This window comes from Carassius carassius, chromosome 14 (genome assembly GCF_963082965.1).
Source record: "Carassius carassius chromosome 14, fCarCar2.1, whole genome shotgun sequence".
Classification (NCBI taxonomy): Eukaryota; Metazoa; Chordata; class Actinopteri; order Cypriniformes; family Cyprinidae; genus Carassius; species Carassius carassius.
The window spans coordinates 7,982,900-8,007,817 of record NC_081768.1 but is presented as its reverse complement, the minus strand read 5'-3'; the positions used below and the strand labels follow the sequence as shown (position 1 = coordinate 8,007,817).

At 37.0% G+C, this 24,918-nt stretch overlaps 1 protein-coding gene across 2 annotated transcripts in view; it reads right to left on the bottom strand.

The window, feature by feature from the left end:
• Positions 1-535: 535 nt before the first annotated feature.
• Positions 536-24,918, bottom strand: part of ppp2r5eb (protein phosphatase 2, regulatory subunit B', epsilon isoform b) — a 26,649-nt gene continuing 2,266 nt past the window's right edge. The window contains exons 2-14 of one of the 2 annotated variants that reach the window (XM_059565870.1): positions 23,589-23,749; positions 11,816-12,012; positions 10,677-10,778; positions 10,075-10,167; positions 9,840-9,970; positions 9,696-9,755; positions 5,280-5,388; positions 5,131-5,184; positions 4,992-5,042; positions 4,723-4,842; positions 4,346-4,473; positions 2,842-2,943; positions 536-2,744 (exon numbers count right to left, since the gene is read on the bottom strand). In XM_059565870.1, coding sequence (XP_059421853.1) covers positions 2,645-2,744; positions 2,842-2,943; positions 4,346-4,473; positions 4,723-4,842; positions 4,992-5,042; positions 5,131-5,184; positions 5,280-5,388; positions 9,696-9,755; positions 9,840-9,970; positions 10,075-10,167; positions 10,677-10,778; positions 11,816-12,012; positions 23,589-23,745 — 1,404 coding nt within the window. In that variant the 5' untranslated portion in view covers positions 23,746-23,749 and the 3' untranslated portion in view covers positions 536-2,644. Of the gene's footprint in view, positions 2,745-2,841; positions 2,944-4,345; positions 4,474-4,722; positions 4,843-4,991; positions 5,043-5,130; positions 5,185-5,279; positions 5,389-9,695; positions 9,756-9,839; positions 9,971-10,074; positions 10,168-10,676; positions 10,779-11,815; positions 12,013-17,881; positions 18,021-23,588; positions 23,750-24,918 lie in introns of those variants that run through there. The other variant, XM_059565871.1, reaches the window with a different exon arrangement.

Sequence of the window (24,918 nt, the reverse complement as noted above, 5' to 3'; positions counted from 1 at the left end):
GAAATAACATTCACTCCTGGATGAACTTTTTTTTTTTTTTTTTTTATAAATCACTGCTATTCTTGTTTCCAAGGGTGATGTTAATTAAAGCAAGCAGCCACCCAAGTATGCCCTTACTTCCTATCCCTTCCTTCCCCTCCAAGTAAATGACAGGTTAATGCTCAAACTGAAAGAATAAAGCCTGCATATGTCTTAAGTACATATACACCTGCCAATTTCAGAGCAGCTCTGAATCCTTTAACCCCTCAGGAAAAATCCTGCAAGCTCGCACTTTAGCATGCAAACCATTAGGAAAAACAAGATCAACCTGCATCTAAAGTCTACATGCACAAAGGTTGAGAAGAGTTTAAGATGCACAGCCAATGTTTTCCACAAAAGCAAATGTATTGTTAGCTGGTTTGAAATTGATTTTTTTTTATGTTGAGCTCTGCTGCACCCTTGTGGAAGAATTTGGTACTTGTGAGTAGAGGGCTGAAATCACACACAAACTACACATTGTCCTATAAACAATTAGTCAATCACACAAAGTAACAGGTCAGCAGAAAATGAACACACTCTTATTTATTCAACCTCTAGTCATTCCACCCTGCAGAAAAACCTTTTGAAGAACTGTTACAAAGATTTTGCAACAAAAATGGTATTCACAGTCTCCAGGTGTCAAAAAAAGCTTCTGTTCTTACAGGAGTTAACCAACTACTTGACTTGTTGAGTGTGTAAAGAACTTTTCAGACTGATTCAAATAGGAGTTCACTAATAATACATGAGTCTTTTTGATTCATTCATTAGACCAGATCAGGAGTGATTCACAACAGTTTGTTTGAGAAGTACGACTCATTGTCAAGGTTGCCAAACAGTAGCAGTTTGAGTTGGACAGACCTGTTGGTTAAGTAACGAATGAATCATTCTTACCGATTCAAATCGATAACACAAAAGTTCACCAATGAATCTTGAATTTTTTTTTAACAATTAATTACAAGAACTGGTTTATAAAAGCCATTCGTTATGCCATTCGCATTCAGTTCAGTTTGGGAACCAATTGTTCAGACTGGTTTTGTGAATCCAAACTTAAAGGAATAAATCAGTTAAAAGAACCAAAGGCCATGAAAATCATTCAGTTTTAGTACTTTAGAAAACAAATCAGAACAATTTCATGATTTTCAGCTGCAATAATGCCCAAGTTATTCACTTTCACTTTCAAGTTACACAGATACATCTCTCGTTTACCCTTTCATCCGCTCACACACGCCACAAATAAGGCAAATGTGCATTTCATCTTTATCACAAAACAGGTTTAATTTAATATCTCTTTATTTTTTAAAATAATTAAACATTTGCATTTATCCAACCCTTTCAACTTTTATAATCGTTCGATTTCTGGGGCTTTCTAAAGCACAGGTTCAATTCTGACAAAGCTCCACAGCATCAGTCCTCCACAATCCCCCTCTCACTCCCCCCAAATCAGCAACTAAGTAAAAAAAAAGAAGAAGAAGAACAAATTCCACTTGGTCAAAAAAAACAAAAAACAAAACCAATTCCAGACAAAAAATAAAATAAACCCAAAACAAATTATAAGTGAAACCCAAGAAAGGAAGAGAAAAAAAATCCCAAGAGGTGGTGTTCAATCTTTCCTCATCATATACTGGATTCTCCTAAAGAAAAATACGCTAAAGGTTCTACTAGATACAGAGTATCTAAGTACTGCATTCAGATACAGTATACAGGTACTTAACACTGTAACAAACTCCTCACACACTCGAATGCAGAATGTGTGTGTGCACGTGCAGTTCGATTTCTCATGACAAGCATCTCCGGTTTTGCTGCTGGAATTCAAGACACCCGCTCTGATGTGTGTGTGTGTGTGTGTGTGTGTGTCCCATTTACTGGTACCAGTACCGGACTGGTGCTAAAGAGTCCAAATGAGTGTATCGGGCAGCACATTTGGACAAAAAGAACGAAAAGGGTGGAAAAACAAGAGCTGGTGTGTATTTATGACTTCCTCTTCTTTGCTGGTTACTGCATAGTGTCCTTTTGCGTCTCCTTAAGGCGTCTACAATCCAGACCCACTGCATTTATCCAGATGTTAACAAATAATCAGAGGTCAAGGGCAGACTACTCTGCTTTCAGATATTCAGGACACACAGGTGGCGAATGTTGAGCCAATTCAGAAAAATGAGGAGGAAAAGAAATAGCGGGGAAGAGTAAGGTACATAGAGAAGGGGGCAGGTGAGGAAAGAGAGAGAATTGGGCTGGTGTTGTTCAGTAAGGATGGCCGAGGTATGTCAGATCAGTGGGATGAGATTCTCTGGTTGTTTGTTTGATTTTCTTAACAGCAGTCATTTATTTCAGTCCTACTGTCTGTTCAAAGTCCTTACTCCTCCAGTGCGGGTTTCTCTTGTTTTTGTTTTTTGCTTATTTTAATTGTTTAATTTCCTTTTCTAGTCAAGTTGTTTTTGGGCATTATATTTTTAAAGGGGAAAAAAAGAAGATAAAATAAAGTTATTTACAGTGCTTTTGAAATTATGAGACTGACGAGGTGAATCTACCGTAAAGTAAGTCGCACAAATACAGAAAGGAAAAAATGTGGCCAACGTTCCGAGCGCATGTTGGAGGCGTTGGGAAAAAGCGGTCCGGGAGAGGCGCGTCGTTAAGTGGGAATAATTCCGTCGCTCTGGAGGCTTTTCTTTAACTCCAGATCCTCCAACCTCTTCCACAGTTCCTCTCTCTCCTTCTCTTTTTTCTTCTCTCTGAGGAATGACAGAATGAACAAAAAAGCAAATAAATATGAGGTATATTTAACACTGCATGCTTAAGCGGCATAAAAGAAGAATAAAAACAGCTCACCTCTGACGATCTGACTTGTAAGTAGACGTGAGTTCATCAAACAAAGGGCTGTTCATTTCCATGAATGCCTTCAGAACATTATAGACTAAAGCTACAATGGCCCTGAAAGCAGAAAAAGAGAACGAATTAGAATTAAGCATGATTGGACGCGAAATGATTAATCCGGTTAACGCTGGACAGTGAGGACAATGCTGTGTTGAGTATATCACATATACTAAATCTTAACATGGAGGTTGTGAAAGTACACTACTGTTCAAATGTTTTGAGGTCAGTAATGTTTTTTTTAATGCTGATGCTCACCAAGGCTGCATTTATGTGATCACAAATACAGTAAAAATCAATATCGTAAAATTTAAATGGGTCCTATTATGGCATTTAACATTTTCCACTTCCTTTAATGTGTAATGTTGGTGTTTGTGCATGAAAAAGATCTGCAAAGTAACAAAGCACATGAACTCCAAGGTGACTGCTGTCCTCAGTATTTTTTCCAGAAATGTACACATCACAACATCCCTCAATTAAATAATTTGCACCAAAGGCAAATGCAAAAAAGAAGGAGGCCTGGTTTGTTTGATGTTGCCATGACCAAGAGAAACTGACCACATATCTAATTTACTGATACACACGCAATTCTTTCCCAGCTGTTTACTTTCACATACATAAGTTAACCGACTGTTGACATTAAAGGTTTACTCCACCCCAAATAAAAATACTGTCATTATTTACTCACCCTCATTTCGTTCCAAACCCATAAGACCTCCGTTCATCTTTGGAACACAAATTAAGATATTTTTGAAGCATTATTAGAGCTCTCTTACCAGTTTTCTACATTTATTTACACTTCGATTTGAATGAAAACAATGTATCCATTGTTTGCATATACGCTGTTTGTGTTCAGTGGATACTCTCCAAAATGGCTCTACGGTGACGCGGAGGAGACAAAAAAGTCATTATTTTTGTATTCTTTGTGTACAAAAACTATTCTTGTAGCTCTTCAAAATTATAGTTGTACCTGATGTCACATGGACTGTTTTACTGATCTTGCTATATTTCTGGACATTGATTGTATTAGTTGCATTGCTGTCTATGGGAGGGTCAGAGAGCAGTCAGAATGCATAAAAATATCTTAATTTGTGTTCTGAAGATGAATGGAGGTCTTATGGGTTTGGAATGACATTAGGGTGAGTAATTAATGATAAAATTTTCTTTTTGGGGTGGAGTAACCCTTTAAAGAGCTAACTCTGTGTACTTGTTTCATGCATGTATGAATGTAAAAATATTAAAAAAACAGACCCCCAAACATTTGACCAATAGTGTATAAATTGGACTGAACTAAACTTTAATCATTTTAATTCATAGATTACACTTGATCAAATTTGTATGCATCTTTGCAGATAGCGTCCTGAGATAGATAGGAAATTGAAGAAAAACCAATGGATGTGACTGGGACAAAAGATGCCAGTGATGTTGTTAAATTCATCAGAAGATTGTAGGCTTGACTCACGGGTTCCAGTGTTCTTTGGAGATACGGTATAGACTTGTGAACATTATAGGAAGAATCACATTAGAGTTCTCCTCAATCAGACTCATGATGTACTCATTATTCCAGTAGTACAGAGCTCTCTCAGCCACCTGGAACACATACACACAATCTGAACACTTTCTAAGCTCATAATATGATGCATCATTTATTTGTATTGTCAATTGCTGCGTGCTTTTCAAAAGTTGTTTCCTTTTAAATGCAAAACTGTGGTGAGAATCGGCTTGTTCTCAAATAGGGGGCTACACGACTCAGAAAAACTGAATTTTTTTTATTCTGGCTGCATAACTACAATTGGACCGGTTTAATTAAGTCTAGGACTAGAGTTGATTTGTGCAGACCTGAAAATGAGGGCTGGAGACACATTTGGAGATCTGTTTGAAGAGAGGCTCCTGTATCTTCACAAACTGCGTAGGCTCAATCACATCCAGAATCTCCTCCAACTCTCCTAGGTACATGACCTACACACACATCAATGCAGACAATCAGAGAAGCGTATAGAGAACATCAGTGAATGCATCCTAAAGCGTCATCAACACTGCCATGAAATCATGACTGCTCAACCTCATGCTGTGAATTAGCTCTATTCAGGAGACTGCATTCATCTCACCTCTTTCTGACTGCAGGTTTTAGGCCAGAATTTCAGCAGACCTCTGATAACCTGTTAGAGGGAGAGAAAAAAAAACAGGACTGATGAAATAAAATGGACAAAAAGAAAGTGATGATTATAGCGGAAAAACTGCACTTACTGGTTCTGTTAATGCAGGGTCTTTCTCTAGGAACTGTACAATACAATATGCCAGCTGCAAAAACAACAGTAACGTCACTGACAGGATTAACACTCCAGGAAGTGAACACACAGGACTCATCTGAATGTTTTCACACAAATGGGAAGTACCTGGGCATGGAAAAGTGAGAGGCTCTTGACGGTGTGAAGAGGAATCAAAACTTTCACCAGAAACTGTTTGTGCTCAGCCTTCAGTGGCAGAGCGAAGCCATTGATGATGCTGACAGAATACAAACACAACTTTCACAAACAGCATTCTGAGATTGCCAAACCTTGAATTTATTGCAACAGTCAGAACAATGCAAAACTCATCAGGGGCTTCATGGTAATATAATCAATTTTCATGGAAGCTGCGGTGCAATCTCCAGTTCTGAGGTTTTATAAGCAAGCACGACAAATGCTGCAGCGAATTGATCTTCAGTGAATTTAAATGCAGTCTGCCGCTCACAAAAGGCTTTCATCTGGCCAAGATCTGTAATATTTTATGAACATTGATACTGTTTTACGGCGCTTTACAGCTCCTGTAGACTATATGCTTTTTCTGTATGGAAACTAATGCTTGTCACACAAAAACATGGTGAATACAAAACTATATTTTCAGAAGAAACTTCTCTTTAAGAATGGTTAGATGATAAAGAATAACTCAGATCTTATGTAAAAGAAAATTCCAACTGTAAATTGAAATTATGTAATTATGTTAAGTGACTGAAATAATGTAAATAGCAAACTTGGGGTGTATGAATGGCGTGACTTTTTCTCAAGCACAAACCCTGCTCTGAAGACATTTCTAAAGATTTCATTGGTCATGTCAATGACAGTGCTAATTGTCTACACAACTCTAAGGAAAAATTTATAATTAAAACATTAAACCATAATTAGTGGAACATTCTGATAGATATAGTTGCTGTTTTTCCCGTTCAGCTCCATCCATGTTTTGTTTCACCTTGTAAACGATAAAATCAGCTGTGAGGTGGAATTAGACTTGTTTGGGGAATTTTTTTTTATAATGTATTTGTATACATAATATATGCGTATGTAATGTGTATATTTATTATGTATATATAAATACTCACACACAAATGTATATATTTTAGAAAAATATGTTAGGTTTATATATTAAATGTATTTATATGCAATATAAGTTATATGAATATAAATAAATACACGTAAATATTTCCAAAATATAAACTATGTGTGTATTTATATATACACATAATAAATATACACACTATACATGCATATATTATGTAAACAAAAACTTTTATTTTGGATGCGAATCATTTGACAGCACTAATATTATATATACAGTACAGACCAAAAGTTTGGAAACATTACTATTTTTAATGTTTTTGAAAGAAGTTTCTTCTGCTCCTCAAGCCTGCATTTATTTATCCCAAAAATCTTTTTTAGGATACTTTGATAAAAAAAAAAAGAAGCTATGTTTTTAAAATATAAATATTTTGTAATAACAATATACACTACTGGTCAGTAATTTTTGGTCAGTAATTTATTTTTCTTTCTTTTTTTTTTTTTTATAAATAAAATCAATACTTTTAATCAGCAAGGATGTGTTAAATTGATAAAAAGTGATAGTTAAGAAAATATATTATAAGAATATATATTATTAGAAATTTTTTTTTTATTTTGAATAAATGCAGTTCTTTTTAACCTTTTATTTATCAAATATATTAGACAGCAGAACTGTTTCCAACACTCATAATAAATCAGAATATTAGAATGATTTCTAAATGATCATGTGATAGACTGGATGTTACATGTGACACTGAAGGCTGGAGTAATGATGCTGAAAATTCTGCTTTGCATCACAGGAATAAATTTTTTTTTTTTTTTTTTAAGTATATTCAAATAGAAAACTATTATTTTAAGTTGTAATAATATTTCACAATATTACTGTTTCTTCTGTATTTTTGATCAAATAAATGCAGGCTTGATGAGCAGAAGAAACTTCTTTCAAAAACATTAAAAAAATATATATATATATATATTAGGGCTGGGCAAGTTAACGTGTTTTCATCTCATTAACATATTAATTGATTAATGCCAACAATTATTTTAAAGGTCCCATGACATGGATTATTTCCTTTTCTTTAAATGCTTTTTAATGTTTCCTTAGGTTTACTTATATTGTTAGTATGATTTTAACATTTAAAATTTAGAAATAAAAAGCATTTTTTATATCCTGATAATAGCCCTCTGGCTTGAATGCTCTGTTTGAAGGGGCGTGTCTGCTGTGAGACTCCGAGTAAACGACAACTGTTGTGATTGGCTGACATCTTTGTATACGAAATGCCTATTACATGTGGACCCCTCTCAAAAAAAATAAATAAATATATATATATGTAGCTGGTGAGGTGGCAATTAGTAGAGGGCGTGGCCAGGTAGGTAGAGGGTTTTTAAGCGGGCACCTCTAGGGAGGCCTAGAGAGGAGGTCCAATCTATTGTGTGGAATTGTGTTGTTTGGTAGCCTTCCCTGGTGTGGTGGTGTACAGACGTGGTGTGGTTGAGAAGGTAGGCCAAGCAAATATTGATTGTTTTTGTACGAAACTAGTTTCATATTTATGAAGACTTTTATTTAATTCGGGAATTGTTTTAATGCAGATGCCAAATAGTGTGGATTTGTAGGCCGCTGGTCACGCCCGTTTCCATCTTGGAAGTTAGTCCAGGATTAGTGGTGGTGTTGCAGGTAATTTGAGGTTTTTTATAGTGTTTGTAAGTGTCTTGGTTTTATTTTCGAACAAGATTAAAGAAATGCGTTTTGCGGTTATTTTTGTGTATTAATTTGTATTGTTAATGTTTTTGTTTTTGTATTAGGTTTAGTTGATCGCTGTTCTTCTTGAGTTTGTTTTGTTTTGATTTTCCCATCTAGCCAGTACCGATAGGTGTGCGCTGTATGCCCCCAGCGCTATGTGTATAGATGTTGTGAATCGTACTGGCTAGTGGGGTGTTTCCTCTTTTTATTTTTTTCTTGTTTGAACCTCACTTCCCAGCCTCGTGTTGCCAGCCAACTCTTGTACTCTTTGTACTATATTGATGCTTTGAATCACACCAACCATTTGCATGAGACTTAAGTTTGCAGTGGAGTGGATTTCTTGGTGTTGGTCTGAGTATGTTTTATATTTATCGAATATGATTTTGGGGTTGGTGTCATTTACTTTGTAACTTTACTTGGAAATTGTGGTGTGTGCTAAAGTTGGGATTGTATAGGGGTCCATAAGAGGTTGGCTGGCTAGTTACATCGTTTATGGGGGGGGGGAATGAGTTTTTGCTCTACAATGTAGTTTCTTTTTTTGATTATATATATATATATATATTGTTATTGATTTATTTGTTTATTTGTTTGTTAATTGTTTAATTTTTTGAGAACATTGTAGTTCATTTCCTTTTGGTCTCCCCTTATTTAAAGGAAGTGGCCCGTTGGTAACATTCATATATATATATATATATACTACAGCTGTCGAGATTAACGAATAGTGGATTTGTTGATTATATAATTATTTTTTCGATCTTTTCCCATCACATGAAAGGCTGCAGTGATGAGCATTGAGTAGACAGAGTCTGTTTATCGCGTATATGCAGTGATCTCGTCATTATTGCAACACGTTTTCTCTCACAAAATGCTTTCACCACAACTAACAGCAAACACATGAATACAGTAAGAGTGCAACGAAGTGCAGCATAACAGCGTCATTCGTTGTAACGGCAGTTTAGGCAAGTGTGCAGATATACTCGCAATGTGTGAGAGCTCCGGAAAAAAAGGGAGCGTTCTTTGATCGCTCTCTGTAGTTAAATCACAATTGAATTTAAATAACAGATTTGTTTCATGCTACTAAGAGAAACAACGTAAGGTTGATCGTTTAGTCACTGGCTTGATTCACTGATGCACAAACAGTATTAAACGATTTAGAAAGAAAATCTGTGTGAACTTGAATGATTAACTACACATCAGAAATCACTGATCACAGATCAGGCATTAATGAACAGGGTTACTCACTGTTTGTGCCGGTGCTGTCGAATCCATATAAAAGTCTGTTTGTAATGCCTGTGCTGACATTGCAACTGAATTATATGTAAATATTTGGGCGAGCAAAGCAGAGAAAGGGGAGGTAACATTTCTCTTTACAACGTCACAAAGAGGAGATTCCAGATCAGCCCGTTTGAGCTTCCATTTTCTCAAAGGCAGAGAAAGATAGCAAAATCTCAATTTCCACCGATTAAAATTTTTAGAAACTTGGGGACCACATACATGCTAGGGGAAGTCATATTAATGTTAAAAAACCTCAGAAAGTGCAATTTTCATGTCATAGGACCTTTAAATCGCGCTTAGTGCAGTTTTTTTATTATTATGAAAATCCGTTATTATCTGGCTCTGAATACACATACAGACAAATCATGGGTCACTGGAGGGGATGCACCCGATCAAATTATTTAGGCTAAGCATCAACATGCATCTATGTAAGTTTAGCAGTTAAGAAAATAACATTGTGACTTTAAATAAATACAACTCACCTTCCCAAAATCTCCAACAATTCTGCCACTCCACTGAAGTGCTCAGTTTCATAAACAAAACTAAGAACAAGAGAGACAGAGAGATGAACGCTTGCGCTTTATTCTTGCATTTGCAAATATAATGTAAACTGTCATATCACTCACCGTAGAAAAATATTATTAATCTGTTTTCGTATAAAAGCTCTTAGTCCAAGGAATTTTCCGTAGATTCTGTGTAAGACTGTCTTCAGGTAATCTCTCTCCCGCGGGTCCTCGCTATCAAACAACTCCAGCAGCTGACAGGCCAACAGATAGACACAGCACACAAAAAAGAAGATGAGCTAACAAACACTAGTGAAAAACTAATGGATTGAGAAGATTTTTAAAAGAGCATCCTCACCTGTAAGACAAATTTCTGGTCTATGTACTTTTTGGCAATGCTGGGTTGAAACTCCTGGCTCTCCAAAAAACGAATGAAGAACTCATACACCAGCTGAGAATAGAAAAGAATGAGACAGTTATTACTTGGAGTTCTTTGAACTCCGCATGCATGCAAAGAAAGGTAAAAGGTAGTGGTTCAGTTGAGGTCACAGTCACAGGACACACTGCTACTGCCACCAGAGGTCGCTGCCATTATAACAGGTCGGGAAAAAAGAGAGACATGGATCACATTTCTGGGAATGTGGCTTTCATTATTGGACTCTTTTTAAGATGATGTAGATGAAAGCTGGGATTAATAATGAAACAAAAGAAGTTTTACCAGGAAGACTCTCCTTGAGATATGCATCTCATTTCTAAAGGAGTCCTGGAAGCATACAGTGAGTACACACACACACAGAGAGGGTCAGAGTGTGTGTACAAACCCTCAAAAATACACACAAAGACAAACATGCTGAAACAAATAAAACAGACAGGAGCCCTACAAAAGGAGAGAGGGACCAGAGTACACAAAAATATTCTCAAGAACCTCTACTGTACACACACAACCACACACACACTCACCTGTAAATGTGGCCATGAGGCCTCTAGAGTGGGTTCATCCTCCTCTGGATCAAACTCATTACTGTCACTGGGCGGAAGAGCTCTGAATATATTATAGGATACCTGAAAAAAAGAAAAAAGAAAAAGTAATATTACAGACAATTCAGTGACTGTGTGAAGACAAAATTTATTGAAATTTCAAGCTCTAGTCAGATTGACTTTATGCAACGTCAGGGTATTAGGGTGCACAGGTTTGTAATTCATCACTCAACCTGACTGGAGCATGTGCATTTGAAAGGTTTTTTAGATGAAAATTATTTTCGAATTATTTTTGCATAAAATGCATGTTCAATTAATTTGAGCACTTTTGTGTATTGGTATGTATCTTTAGGAATTATTCAATTGTATTGGGTAAATCAGCAATTTATTATTTTGGCCATCTTGATCATTAAATACTACCGTATCAATAAACCATAATTTAAAAAGCTATTCAAGTGTTTCAAGGCACTTGCTGTCTTTAAAATAATCATAATTTACTGCTGAGTTTTAAAACCATTTTCAGACATTAGAAAATCATCTGAATGAGCTATAAATTAATTCTGCTGCATTACTGTGGTATCACCGATTTCAGATTTACATTATTGTTCAAACGTTTGATTTCTTTTCTTTTTTTTTGAAAGACATTAATATTTTTATTTATGAGGAATGCATGAAAATTATCAAAAGTGACATTAAAAGACATTTATAATGTAACAGAATACTTCCGTATTAAATAAAATCTTTTGATCTTTGTTCATGAAAAATCCTTTAAAAACAAGTTCACCAAAAAGAAAAGAAAGAAAGACAAATTTGTTAAGAAATGCTTCTTGAGCAGCATATCAGCATATTAGAATGATTTCTTATGGATCCTGTGACACTGAAGACTGGAGTAATGATGCTGAAAATTCAGCTTTGCCATCACAGGAATACATTGCATTTTTAAAATACATTCAGGGTTTTTTTAGTTGTAATAATAATCCACAATATTACTGTCACTAGTCAAAAGTCTCACTCTGGTAGGCTACACTGATTATTGAAAAACAAGTTCACATTATACCATTTAGAAAATGTAAGAATCCTGCTGCCCACAATAAGTTGACACCATATGTGTTTTCACTCACCATTTTGACGACCTCTGGGTAGGCCTGTTCTGTGAGGTATCCTCGGCTGACAGTGACATAATCGACAAGCTCGTTGAGGGTTGAGCGCTTGTATTCTTTCATCTTCAGGTCTGACAGAGTGTCCATGAAATCAAACAAAGCACAACACTGCTGAAGTTTCTTCAGGAACAAATCCGGCTGCTCCTGAGCAGAGACGTCTGTGCACAAACAAACAAACACATTAGAGCTGCAACTAACGATTATTTTTTTTTCTGTCGACTAATCTAACGATTATTTTTTCGATTAGCCGACTACTCTAACGATTATTTTTATTACAATAAATAATGAATCTAATGTTCTTTTTTTGATAAGCTAATGAATCCTTTGGATAACTTTACAAAAAAATATAAGTACAACTTCTAATATAATATTTCAACCTTTATTCATATTCAACCAATGTGGTTGAAGTTTTTACAGTATACAAAAATAAAGAGGCAAAGAAAATTATTTTACTATGTTAAATGAGTTGACGATAATTAAACCACAGTAGCCACAAATTTACAGTTGTAAAGTTGTAAAATTTACAGTTGAGACGTCATGAAACGTTCTTTAGCATCACAAACCATAAAATGTAGTCAGGGTTCTGCTATGGCTTAGCATGGTTTCCAGAGATCTGGAGCTGATTCTGGGTTGCTCTGTGGTCTGTGACTGTTGTTTCGCGGCGCGCTGTCTTTTAAGGGGCCGTTCACATATCGCGTCTATTGCGCGCTCAAGTTCATTATTTCCATAGACAGTAAAAGAAATGGACACAGCGACCCCATTGGATTCAACGGAGACAAGTGAAGTCAATTAGAAGCACGCACTTCCTGGGGGTCGGGCGTACTGCGCAAACTCAAACTGAGCTTGATGACGTAGATGTCACGTGAGCACCCTGTAAGTCTTCTAATTACTGTGCCAAGAGAAATCTGAATCACCCACCGATCTTGCAGAGAAGGCGAGCGTGAACAGGAGCCAATTTTGGTAAGTATTCTGATTAATTATCTCCCTTGACTTTATGCCTCCGCGTTCCCCCGATTGCCTCATAGACAGTACAAGATTCACTGCGAGCTTCTCCTCCTGTCCATACGGTAATTTCTCTACTGTGCGACAGAGAATCGCGGGTTATGACGCAATCGTAAGGTAATAGGGCCTTTTATACATTTTCGTGTTTCTTTAGAAATAATTAATGGACAAATGGAGTCTTTAAACGCCTCAGATGTAAAGTTATTCGCTTTCAAAGTGACTCCAAAATGAGTCAATGGAATGCTAACAGCAGGTGGGGGTCCGCTAGACAATGGCGGCGCCCAGGGGTGCTTCAAAAAAATATGAAACCCTGCCCCCCTGGTTATTTCCAAAGTAGGCGCGCGGTATGCGCGCTCATAATGGAAGTGACGAGGTCGCGACGCGCACGCGAAAACAGGCACGTCCGCACCGCATCAAGTTAAAAACATCTCAACTTTTCAGAATGCCTCAAGCGCACCGCGGGTCATGTGACAACAACTAACCAATCAGTTTCATCCTTTCCCGTAACAACATTGAAAGCTCAGCTAAGATGAAGGAAATGCTGATCATAGCTGTATATGGATTGCAATTTTGAAATAAATTTAGTAGCAGAGCTACTGCAAGAGATTTGTAGTGCTGCAAATCCATTTATCCTTTGCTGAAATTTCCGTGTCTTCATGGAGAGAGCATGTCATGGTTACTTAGCAACGGCAGACATCCCAGGGGCGCAACTGCCCGAGCGCTTTGGAAAGAAGGAGAAAGCGGCTTGACTAGCGTTTTCCACACGTTTTTAGGCGCGATATGTGAACGGCCCCTAAGGCGTGTTCGAAACCCGCGCCAACACAGACTTACTTTATTTTTTATTTTATCCTTACTTCAGCCGCTACGGGTGATCATACCAATAACTTGTAATCTTTACAAGAATATCAGAATCATGCAAGGAGCAAGTCTGCGTTCATTAGACACTTAATAATATCACATCAGTTTGTACTTTTAGAATCGCCGAATCTGCTGCGGTCGTTCCATCACATCTGCAGCAGAGACCTGAACCAGGAAGTTGGTCACCAGATCACACGGTAACCAGTTAAACCGTAACACCGGAGAGCACCAGGATGTTTTCCTCTGAGGTGCTCGTGCATCGCAGTTGTGCTGCCGTGGTACACCATATCGGTTTTTCAAAGGGAACAAATGGCCATTTTATTTGACCTCTGTTTGAAATATTCCCATACTTTTGATAACAGTGGTCTTTGTTTTTGTGATAGAATGCAACTTTCTCCATTCCCAGTATGCCATTACGCGAGATGTAAACTGTGACGTGTCGACGCATTTCACGCACGTCAACGTATTTTTGTAGTCGACGTAATCGATGACGTCGACGCATCATTGCAGCACTAAAACACATATGAGGAAAAAGCTCAAAAATGCCCTACTGAAACTTCACTTTGTGATGGGTGTGCTCACAAAAGCACTTAAGTAGAAGGTTCAGGTTGTACTTCCATATATACAAACGCCATCTGACTCAGGATTCATTTTAGTTGAGTTTAAAGTCAGTAAACATGCCAAACAAGACAAAAGATCCCATATCTCTCTAAATTAACAGGAAAGATTTGAGGATGTAAAGATCACACTAGGTCAGTCATCAGGGGCAGTTTTCCATTATCCATGGACTCCAAAGGACTTGGATATGTAAACTAATCAGTGGGCAGCACAGGAAAGGGAAGAAAACTAAACTTCTCAGAGTTCAAATTCAGAACTAATTTGCTGACTTAATTGCATAAATGGCAGAACGCTGATTTAGAAGCAAATCTATGCTGTAGACCCACTAATTTGGTTCACCTAACAGATAGCCTTTAAACAATCACCATCATAATATCAATGACAACAAAAACACCCAATGAAATAGTTTGAGGAGCAATTTCCTTCCCTGAGTTGATGTATCTCCTATTAAACAGGGAGCTGGGGTTTGACAAAGAACTTAAAAAAAGGCTTAGTTTTAACAACTCTTCACAGTTCAGTTGGTTTGTATATTGTTGGTGTAAAAAAAACAAGCTGCTTTTATCCGCCATGTTAATCAGAATTTTACACATAAAAACGTGCACTTAAAAAATGCGACACTGCACTCCCTTGGGTTTGCAGCAACACACCCACCATGTGTGATTGGATGAACGGTTCTCGACTAGGCTTGCTGCAATGGACTGTGCTAATGGTGATACCGTTGTTAAGCCGCAACCCCAGTTATGTCAGTTGCCAACAGCGGTACCGAACCCCACTGTCATTTAGATTTTTTTTTACAGTTATAAATATAATTTAGTTCAGTTAAAGAACAGACACTACAATTACTGTGTAATTTATTTATTTTATTTGACATGAAGGTGTATGCCTACCTCCAAGCTTTCTTATTCATTTTGCTAAAAAACTTTCTATGTTTCTTATTTATTTGGTTACATATTATAGATGTTTACTTATTTCCAGTTTTGTATGCCCATTTAAACTATGTAATTTATTTGTTATTTTATATTAGGCAAAGCCTGCCCTATAGCATGGTGTATTTTTATTCACTTTAATAATAACAATTCTATGTTTTATATATAGGCTAAATTTAGTTTGATGTAGGGCTGTGCAAGAAATCAAAGGCGATTTTCAATGCGCATATTGTCAGTAAAGGCACTAGAATATCTCCAGCACGTGTGTTCAGATCAGGATTGCCAGGTTTTCAAAACAAAACCTGCCCAATTACTTCTCAAAACTAGCCCAATCGCGTTTCGGTCTGGACAATAAAAAAAAAATTTTTTGGTGGGGTTCCCTTGATAAAATGTGCATTTTAGGGGATAAACATCACGTTATTGGGATTGGGGTGGCTTCGACCCACAGAGCCGTAGTTCACAGAAAATCCACACAAAATCGATTTCAAAATCTGAGGCGATTCTTTGTCGATTTTGAAAGCGATTTTGTGTAGCTTGTCGGTGGACTATGGCTCTGTGTAGTAAATGGCGCTCCACCTGAACCAGTGTTGCCAAGTCCGCGGTTGTTTTTCATGTCCGCGGGTTGAAGCGACCCCAATAACAATAACATGATGTTTAGCCCCTAGAATGCGAATTTTACCAAGGCAACCCTGCTAAAAAAAGTATATTTTAACCTCGGGACGCAATTTTTTTCGGGGAACCTCCTGGAAACGCGATTGGGCTAGTTTGGAGAAGCAAGTGGGTAGGATTTGTTTTGAAAACCTGGCAACCCTGACCTGAACGCACGTGCTGGAGATGTACTTCTAATCACAGGAGTGCCTTTACTGATGAGATGAGCATGAAAATCGCATTCAATTTTTTGCACATCCCTAGTTTGATGTATTTTGTTGTTGCATTCAAGCAATTGACGCTGAATTGCCACTAATCCGAAAATGCGCACAGTATTTCTTGAAGTAAGCTATTTAAAGGTCCCGTTCTTCGTGATCCCATGTTTCAAACTTTAGTTAGTTTGTAATGTTGTTGTTAGAGTATAAATAATATCTGTAAAATTATAAAGCTCAAAGTTCAATGCCAAGAGAGATATTTTATTTAACAGAAGTCGCCTACATCGAACGGCCAGTTTGGACTACATCCCTCTACTTCCTTCTTTAATGACGTCATCACATTTTGCTGAGGACAGCTTCCTCAGTCTCAATCAGTTTAATGCCGGATTCGCACAAAGGTTATTCTTGAAAGATGGAGCAGTTGTTTATGGACCACAACCGGTAAGTGTATTTTATTATTTAAGTTGGTGCGTTTAACAGTTTCTGTAATTTATTACACAAAGGGCAGCGCTGGTTAGCTTTGTTAACTAGATGGTAATTGAAAATAATCAGACAAAATTTTTTTTAAAAAAGTGTAGTAATTCAACGATCTATTGTTGGTGTTTGTAATGATCAGTTTAAATTAATTGTTTATTATATCTATTGTTTACTGTTTAACCACATGCTGGTTTAGCTGCAGCCACGCGAATCATTGTACTAAATAAACAGCTTACCATTGTGAAACATCCTGCATAAGTCGTGCTTGCACAGGTTCTACTCGATCCTCTTCATCTATGTTCTCCGGCTCTGATTCCGGTTCAAATTGATAGGGTAAAATTAAAGACATGTTTACAATAACACTGAGCGCATGCATCTCCCCGTTATGGTAAGAGGCGTGACCTTTCCAGGCAACGTGCGCTAAGCTGCTCTCGAATCAAAACACAGGAACCGCTGGCACAATCAGAACTCATTACGTATTTCTGAAGGAGGGACTTCATAGAACAAAGAAGTCATCAGCCCGTTTTTATGACAGTGAAAACAGAGGTATACAGATTGTATTAATTATTCAAATTGTGTGAAAAATACTGTTTTTTTACACGCGAAACATGAACACGTTATATTGCACACTTTAAACACAATCAAAGCTTCAAAAAACACGAAAAATGGGACCTTTAAAAGTGAGTGAAGGGAGGAAATTCAAACAAACTAAAAACAAATAATTGCTGTACATCGAATTGCCACTATTTGAAAGTAAAATGCGCACACCGCTTTTACAAGCCATTTAAAAGTGAAGGAAAGCAAGGAAAAGAGGGAACGCCAGCCCCCACGGTGATGCCGGCAGTCTCGTTGTTGTCACACTCCGATTAACCGGTGTACAAATTTCCTCAGCATCACAACCCAACTGTACAAGCTGCAAGAAGCAGTCTCAGTTCACAATGCAGTTCTGCAATTTTGATATCATAAAGTCTTTTAAATAAATAAAACAAATGACTTCTGCAAATGACGTAAAAGGGTGCAATTCTAAAATGTTGTGATTCAGTATTACAGGTCACAACCCTCACGAAAAGATACAGAATCACAACATCCAAGGAATCCAACTTATCCTATAAAACTATGACTATCCAGTTGCATCTAAACCTGAACATCCAAAAGGTCAGGATACAAGACACAGGGCTGTCAAGGCAGAGCAAAACAACACTGCTACAGTAGAGGACATGCAGATGAACATCTAGACAAAAGACATCCGTACAATTGCTCAAGTTAGACACACTCACAGTAACAGTCATTTTGGGATCAGGTGATTCAATCATGTGCAGTTATTTTCCAATTGTTTCCAGACTGATTCCTTGTTCTTGTTAGTTTAAAAGTTCACAAGATTTTGAGGTATTAAAAGACGCTTAAATAAGAGGCCTGAAGAGTAATAAATTAAACAGAAGGTCTGCAGCGAAGTCTTCTGAGTCATTAAAGAGAAACAGATCTCCAAGGTGCAGTGGCACATTCATATATGGTGATGGCTTGTGCCTCGTGCTGCTTCACAAACCTGGGTGGGGAAAACCCCACTTCAATGGAACGGTGGTCTTGGATTACTTTAAAGAGGCTGTTTGTGTGTAGTTTTAAATGCACAGAGAGAGAGAGTACTGGTTACAAAGTTGTGTCCAGTTACTTACACAGACATAGTGCATGTGCAAGAGTGTGTGCGTGAGTTGTTCCGACAGGTGGAACTAGCAGGTGACTTTCACAGAGCCAGAGACTGAGAAGGAAATGTACTGTATGCATTTAATGCAAACACACACACACACACACGCACACACACGCACAAGCAAAGACAGTTCCCTGAATCTAAAGAGAAGGATTTTTTCACTTGGGCATGAACTCTCATGTATGCGGAGTTACAATAAAGTTGACTTGGTTGTACAGATAGTAAAATTCTTCTCACATTATGGCTGAGAACTGCTAAATGGCAGATTTAATATAAATATTTTTATCAAAACAAATAAAACAAAAACTGAATAGTTATAAAATTTTACAAGTGAATGTATGCAATGCATCAACAATATAATGTACAGTACAGAAAAAAAAGTATATTAATTTTGAGGTCTTCTACGTATTAAAATTCACTATTTCTTTTTAAATTACCTTTAATACGATTTTTCGAGCAAAGGAAATAAGGTAAAATCAATGCATGAACAGAGAAAATAAGCACACAATTAAATATGCAATATCAGCCCATAAATCCAAACTTGATAAATACTGTGTGTGAAGAAAAAAAAATCTATTATGATGGATAAAGCACCAATAAATCTAAACTGGGACTTACCAAATTAGTTTTACAATTGGAAGAAGAACCGTACAACAAAATTAATTTATTTGCGAAACGTGCAGCATTTTGGGCTGTATATTTATTTGAGTGTAGTCCGAGAGAGCAACACAGTGTTTTTTTTGCAGTGATGCTGTAGCTGTCATGAAACTCAATAGCAGTTCAGGAAACATTTTTAAACAAAAACTTTAGGATAAAAATGCAATAAAACAGTGGTTTTCTTTCCAATTAATGCACTAAAGTAAACATAAAACATGTCTCGTAACCTGTAACATCAGAAACCGCCTAGTTGAATTCCTCAAAATAACATTCAAAATGGTCACATAACCATGATGATACACAACAATGAACTAATTCTGAACATACTGAACTCGCTTCTGCAAAAGTCATGTTTGTGAGCCAACTAATGGGCATGACAGAGCGTTCTGCACTCATACCATCGTTTAAGATCAGCATTTAATTGAACAAAAACCTTTTGGCCTGCTGATCTCACACATTTTCACATACAGTCAGAACCAGCCCCCAAAACACCAAACACCACAGAAGATAAAACGCTGAAAGACAGACATCTACAAAATGACAAAAATACACCATGACCACCCGCTCTTCCCTTTCACTCACTCAGACAGGTCTCTCACTCTTTCTCTGAATTTCTTCCCGTGTTGTTAACTCCAGGGAACCGGTAGTGAGTCGGAAGTTAAAGTATATGCAAAAGTAAATCAAACATGACTGTTTGTAAGCTTCATGTGTGTGTTATGTGTACAGTGTATGGTGCACAGAGCTGCACCTCCACAGAGGAACCCATGAGATCAGGTGTCGGATGGCTGAGCTGAGCCCACGGAAACACGGACGGGCTCTGTGTCTAATGTGCTATTTTCTGCCTTCCTCATTTAAACTCAAGCCAGCAAGGTCAGAGGCACAGCACGGAGCCCGGAGAGGAGGGGCAGGAGTTTACGATGAGCCGGAAATTTATCTATGGTGGCCAGAACACATGGCTTAATAGCAGCCAGGTAATACTAGGAACACACCACACTGACCAAGACTCTAAGCATCTATATTTACAAACATCTTCCAATGAATATTTACAACATCTTCAAGATCTTATTTCTCGTTATACTAGCGATCCAGAACCAGTAGGCAACTTGATGATAGGTCAGTGTTTTCCTTGTGTAAAATGACATATTGTACAGCATCAGCAGTCTGACATCCAGCAGGAGAGAGTGTCCCACGCAGATGAGATACAAAAGCTCACATCTCTCAGTTGATGCTGCTTGTGTTGCCTAGTCCCACTCACCTATAGCTTCTCTGTCCTAGACAACACATTTTCGGTTTTAAGGTTCTCAGACAGTTTGTACACTACTGCTCAAAAGTCACAGTAAAAGATGTTCATAATCTCACTAAATATTCAAATACATGCTGCTCTTTTGAATGGTATGGTATTAATATAATAAATATATTAAGCAGAACAATTATTTATAAGAATGATATGAAATATTTCATGACTTCCAAATCAGCATAAAAGAATGATTTCTAAAGAAACGTGACACTGGAGTAAAGTTGTTGAAAATTAATTGAAAAACATTTACAATATATTAAAATACAAAAGATATCATTTTTAAATTGTTATGATAATTCACGATATTAATAGCATTTCGTATCAAATTATTGAAGCCTTGGCGAGCAATTAAAGTCTTACCAACACCAAGCATTTGAACGGTTGTGTATGTGGCTGATTTTGGCTTGTGTGTGTTAGTGACAGTGCATAGTCATGAACTGCCTAGTCATTAATTATTTTCCATAAAGGTTCAGTGTTAACAGCTAAGAGGAAGTGAGTGGTCTAAACCTCAGCCTTCAGGTGACACACCACTAAACACACCATTAAAGTCTCTTTAAGGAAAAAAAAGCAAAGTGATTCAACAGTGCCCTCTATTGGCCACTGGGTTTCATGGCGCTCAATACATCGGTCCAGTAAATATCCATGACATTAGAAATGTTATTCTGTAGTCAGTCTCTCCCTCCCTCCCTCCCTCGCTCTCTCTCTCCCCATTTTCACTGTTCACTAAAAGGGATTTTTCATTGTGTCATTTACTCATCAGAATGACTTTGTTTGAAAAAGCAAGCAATTGTAAACACATTTTTGCTAATTCGACAAAACCATCTCTAGGTTAGATAGCTAGATAAAGTTATCTTGATGACAAATTAGCAGCCACAACAATACATCACAGCAAAAAGTTTCCAAGGCATAAAATAGATGTACAATTAACAGTGGCACTGGCCCAAAAGGACAACTTTTCTGTCAGGTCTGAACTGCTCACACACAGGCCATGCTGTAACACTTGAGACTCTGGATACAGGAAGGTTTCAGAGAATCACTTTATAATTTGACAGTCTGCAGATGAACAGCTGCTAGTTTTGTTGTCGTTTTTTTTTTCTGAAGTGATTTAGAAAAGTATAGCATTAAATCACTTACTCACCAATGGATCCTCTGCAGTGAATGGGTGCCGTCAAAATGAGTTCAAATAACAGATTAAAATGACTCTATAACCAGTCAACTGTCTAGTGAAGTAAAAAGCTGTATGTTTGTAAGAAACAAATCCATCATAATCCATTAAATCATTAACTTTAAAATAGGATTGCTGATTTAACATGTTAATGTGGCACAATTATTAAATGGATTAAAAATATTACCATATTTGATGCACCCTGTACCTGTACAACATCTTACATTGCATGCAGTAGTTACCAAATATGATACAGGACAATGACTCTTTGCATGATGTTTGAATTCAGTTATACGCAATGAAAATTCAAGATATGAGGGCAAATAATCCATTGGGGAGCAAGTGATGTAATTTCCGAAAATAAAATCATGGATAACATGATGGTAAGTAAATCTTCAGCCAATTTAAATTTTTGGGTGAACTATTTCTTAGAACATTATATTACAAATACACAACAGCTGCCAAAAACACAACTGTAAAAAATGATATTTTGGCTATCATGCTCATGACGAATGCTAGGCTGTGATCATATCACTCACACACCATCTCTGTGACATTTGAGGGAGTGACCCCTGTAGGGAATGAGATGCTTTGATCCCCCCTTCCCATAAGTCTTACTGAGCGATCTGCAGGTCATCAATATAGACTAGAAACTTTTTCAGTCACTTCTGCTTCATTTCTTAGTCCATCAATGAATAGAGCTGATCGCAATCACAAGCGGAACGCAGTCATTTTCTAGGCAAGGCAGTGAATGTCAGACAAGAAACGGGTGAATCTGACAAAAGCCTGTTCTTTGATGACTAGGCAATTGTATTTTGTATTCATACATGATGAGAGGTAAACAGACAAAGCCTTATGGGAGGGCAGTTTCCTTGGCAATGGCCAATCAGACGCACTCTAGAAATACTAGCTAAATCAACCTGTTTGACCACTCAACACACTGATATGGATTCAAAGGTTATTTGGTCAAACAAGTCAGTCTCTTATAAAAAATAAAAATAAAAAAAAAAGTAAAAAAGTAAAAAAAGTAATATTAAAGTTCTAATAGGGATGCACAGTTATCATTTATAATCATTAAGTATTTCTACTGATACTGTAATTTACGTTTTTTAATTTGATAATGAAATTGAACTACTGTTTTGTGTCACACAGAAAACAGACTCTATATAGAGCTTATAATTACTTAATCACAGTAGCCATTATTTCCAATATTTTCTATTAATTGTGCAGCCCTAGAAACTTGTTACAAGGTGTGTGTGTGTGTGTGTGTGTGTATTTTTTCTTTTTAAGGAGAAAGAAGAAATAGCAAGTCAGACCAATGGACAAATGCAAGGCTCGTGATTGCACACACCCACGTTTTCACTCCATCACACATGCTCCACAAAAACAAGCTCTTCAGACACACAGCCAACTGACATAAAACTGTAAGCCCTCAGTGAAACGGACAGATTTCTGCACTGATCTCTACTCATTTAATTTTAGATCTGCCAGAGCCAACAGCACAATTCTCAGGCAAGCTTCAGGGTGACAAAACATTGGATACGTCTCTGCATTTGTTTGTTTTCCTGTGAAGGTCTCTGTGTCTCCTATAGCAACTGAGGGTGATTCAGTAAATACCGGAAAAAACATATTTATAATACAATTGAATGTTTACTAGCAGATACCAAAAGATATTGCAGATTTGTACTTTGTAAAGAGTACAAGTAAGTCATAATCATAAACAAGCACAGACAAGTCAAGATGTACTCTAAAATTTTAAATTCTTACTTAACTGCATTCTACAATACTACATTTACTATCTGTGCAATTTGCAGCATGTGTACTGTGCATATTTGCCAAAATGTGCAGCCTATACACTACCTAGACTTATTTTAATTTGCATTAATACTTCATATTATGACCATTTTGTAATTATGATCAAATAAATGCAACATTGGTGGGTATAAGAGATTTCTTATAAAAACATAGACCACACATGACCTCAGAAAAATGCTACATTTACAGCAAATCTTTATTCTTATTCCACACTGTAGAGCTTTATAGACCACTGAAGCAGTCTGAATCAGAATAATATTCTACTCTCTAAGTCTGTATCAGGGACTTTCAGAGCTCAGGTGATTTTAGAGCAGAAGTGGTTTTGAGAGCATTTAGTAATCGTGAGTGGGTCACCTTTGAGCAAGGGAAGAGGTGTGAGTTCGATTGGTTTGCCCTGAGAGCGGAACTGTGAGGAACTCTGAGAACGTTTCTGCTTGGCTTTCCGGACAGACTTCCGGGAAAATCCGTCTACTTTATCCACTGATGGAGGCGTGGTGGATGCGGAGGACATAGCCCTGGAAAAAGAGAGCGAGGTGTGTAAGACAAAACATCAACACTGCAACAAATGCATAATATGCATAACAATAATCTAATATTGCCCCAAAATAACATGTGCACCTCTGTGGTATGTGTAAAAATATATCCCATCAATAGTCCTTGAGCACATGAGAACAACTGAGGGTTATAATCTCCAATATAAGATCTTAACATCAGCTTTCAAAATGAATACCTTCCCAGGATCATATGGTCACAAACATTTCAAAATACTTCTAAAAATGCTAAAGAATGGCCCAATTTTAATGGATTTGCTCTGTTTTGTTTGGAAACAACCCTACATAAACCATCTCCAAGTTTTGACTTTGCTATTGATCTTCATTTAAAATTACAGAAATGCTGGGACAACACTTACCAATCATAAACGTTACAGATTTAGTTAGTGGATTGTGTGTATGTTTAAGAGCCCAGATTTTGAGTAATGAATGAAAGTATATGACAGACTATGAAACACTACCGAATGTTTGTATAATGACCATAATCGTCTTCATTTAATTTGCTTTGGCTATAAACAACTGCTTGTTGGTCGTTAACATGATCACTCTGCAAAGACAAGTTTTTAGATAAATACAATTAGAGAACACAAACATATTTTGCATCATCATCATCTCGAGTCTTATATTTGCAAAGCACTCAGTTATTATGAACCAAAATATTTACAGGTACACACACTCCTACAGTCACTGACACTAATCAGGCTACATAATTGCATAATGATTAATAGCGAGTTATTCCTGCAAAACAACACATGAAAACAACAAAATGAAACCTTTCTTATCTGTGTATTTAGATTCTGTAGGAACCTGGCGGGAGTGTTCTATGATTAATTAAATAATTCCAGACATTTAAGTGCGTAGTGGAAAAACAAGACAAAAGAGTATGTCAAGTTGCTCTCAAGCAGCACCATAAACAGCCATTAGTTGCACTGAGGTCTTCAGATCAGTGACGTGTGTGTATTTTCATTATGTCTGTGTTCTGCAGGTCCAGTTTAAGCAGCACTAAATCCAGACCTGTTTTAATGCCTTCGGACAAAGAAGTTTGCAATTTCAAAAGCAACTGTAATTATAAAACAAGCCACAAATGGCTGTAGGAAGGAAATGTGGTGGTAAAATGAAAATCTAGACAGGAG